General features: G+C 43.6%; 1 protein-coding gene across 1 annotated transcript in view; it reads left to right on the top strand.

Moving 5' to 3' along the window:
- Nucleotides 1-1,108: 1,108 nt before the first annotated feature.
- LOC119617831 (dehydrogenase/reductase SDR family member 11-like) overlaps nucleotides 1,109-1,367 on the top strand; it is a gene marked incomplete at its 3' end in the record, with an annotated part of 3,767 nt that continues 3,508 nt past the window's right edge. Inside the window, exon 1 of the mRNA XM_037980520.1 lies at nucleotides 1,109-1,359. Within this exon, the coding sequence (XP_037836448.1) occupies nucleotides 1,225-1,359 (135 nt within the window). The remainder of the gene's footprint in view (nucleotides 1,360-1,367) is intronic.

Consider the following 1,367-nt stretch of genomic DNA (forward strand, 5'->3'; position numbering starts at 1 on the left):
TAATTTACCAACAAGTCTTTAACTGTGTTTATTCCTCTCATCATGGACAACAAGTCCTGTGAATTTGGAGACATTTGTTTTTTTCTTTTGCAAAAGTTACCAGGGGGAACCAAATATTTCAGCCGTCTGAAATAATCGGTTCCCCTCTAAAACACGGGACAAAAATAATTTACCAACTACTCCTTAACTGTGTTTATTCCTCTGTATTATGATATTATTAGCACATTTTATTTTTAAAAGAATTTTGTTTTTTTGTTTTTTTTTTTAATGAGAAATATTTGCCCCTCTAAACAATTCTGTTAATAGATAAGTCATTATTTACGGAGACGCAGGGGGAACCGTATCTGATGGGGGAACGGGGCTCGACGTAACAGCAGCAACTCGAGCACATTACTGCCCCCTATATGTCAAGTGGACAAATAACACCTTTTCTGTTCAAATTGCCAACCTGTCACAGTGGCGTGTGTGTTGATCAAATTCACCCGCCACTTCAAATATTTACCCGCATTTGGCGGGTGGCGGGTGCTAATTTCCACCCTTGGAATCTGCACATAATTAACGTCAGATAAAAAGAAATGTCTTGTTGTATTTGAGAGCTGATAAAGATTTAAATATATAATCAGGATGGAAATTATGAGTCAATTTGGTTATAATTTGATCACCTTACACAGGAGCTGATGTTGGAGTGGACTGAAAAATGACAACATTTCAATAAATGATAAAAAACAGTCACTAAAAAAAAACATTAAAACCAATCAGACCTAAACTTTAATTTGATGCAGGATGATTTTAAAGATATTTCCTCTCCCCGCATGTAAAGTTGTGCGTGAAAATTCAGCATTTCATATGGGAGGCCTCTCCTCAGGACCAGACTGACCCCTGACCTCTGACCCTTGACCCCAGCCCAGTTGAAACTCTACCTCGAGTCACAAAAACTGAACTTAAAGTGTCAGTAAAGGTTGAACCTTCAGGTTTAACAGACAATTATTGTGCTGCCTGTGTTTAAAAGTTGGGTAAACTTTGAAGAAAATACGTTTTACTCCGAGTTCAATCGGAGTTTTTACCGGACACATGAAGTTCCCCGATCAGCACAGCGGTCCGTGAACGCAGCACGGTGACGTGTCCGCGCCTATAGAAACTCTGCCGGCTCCCCGCGGGGACAGACTCGGCTCCGCTTCGTGTCCGACTCGGTTCTTCTTCGTGTCCCGGCTGTCTCGGCGGTGAATGATGGAGCGCTGGAGGGGCAGGGTGGCTCTGGTGACCGGGGCCTCGGTCGGGATCGGAGCCGCCATCGCCAAAGAGCTGGTCCGGTTCGGGATGAAGGTGGTGGGCTGCGCGAGGAGCGTGGAGAAAATCCAGGTGAGCTC

The sequence above is a fragment of the Kryptolebias marmoratus genome, linkage group LG2 (genome assembly GCF_001649575.2).
Source record: "Kryptolebias marmoratus isolate JLee-2015 linkage group LG2, ASM164957v2, whole genome shotgun sequence".
Lineage (NCBI taxonomy): Eukaryota > Metazoa > Chordata > Actinopteri > Cyprinodontiformes > Rivulidae > Kryptolebias > Kryptolebias marmoratus.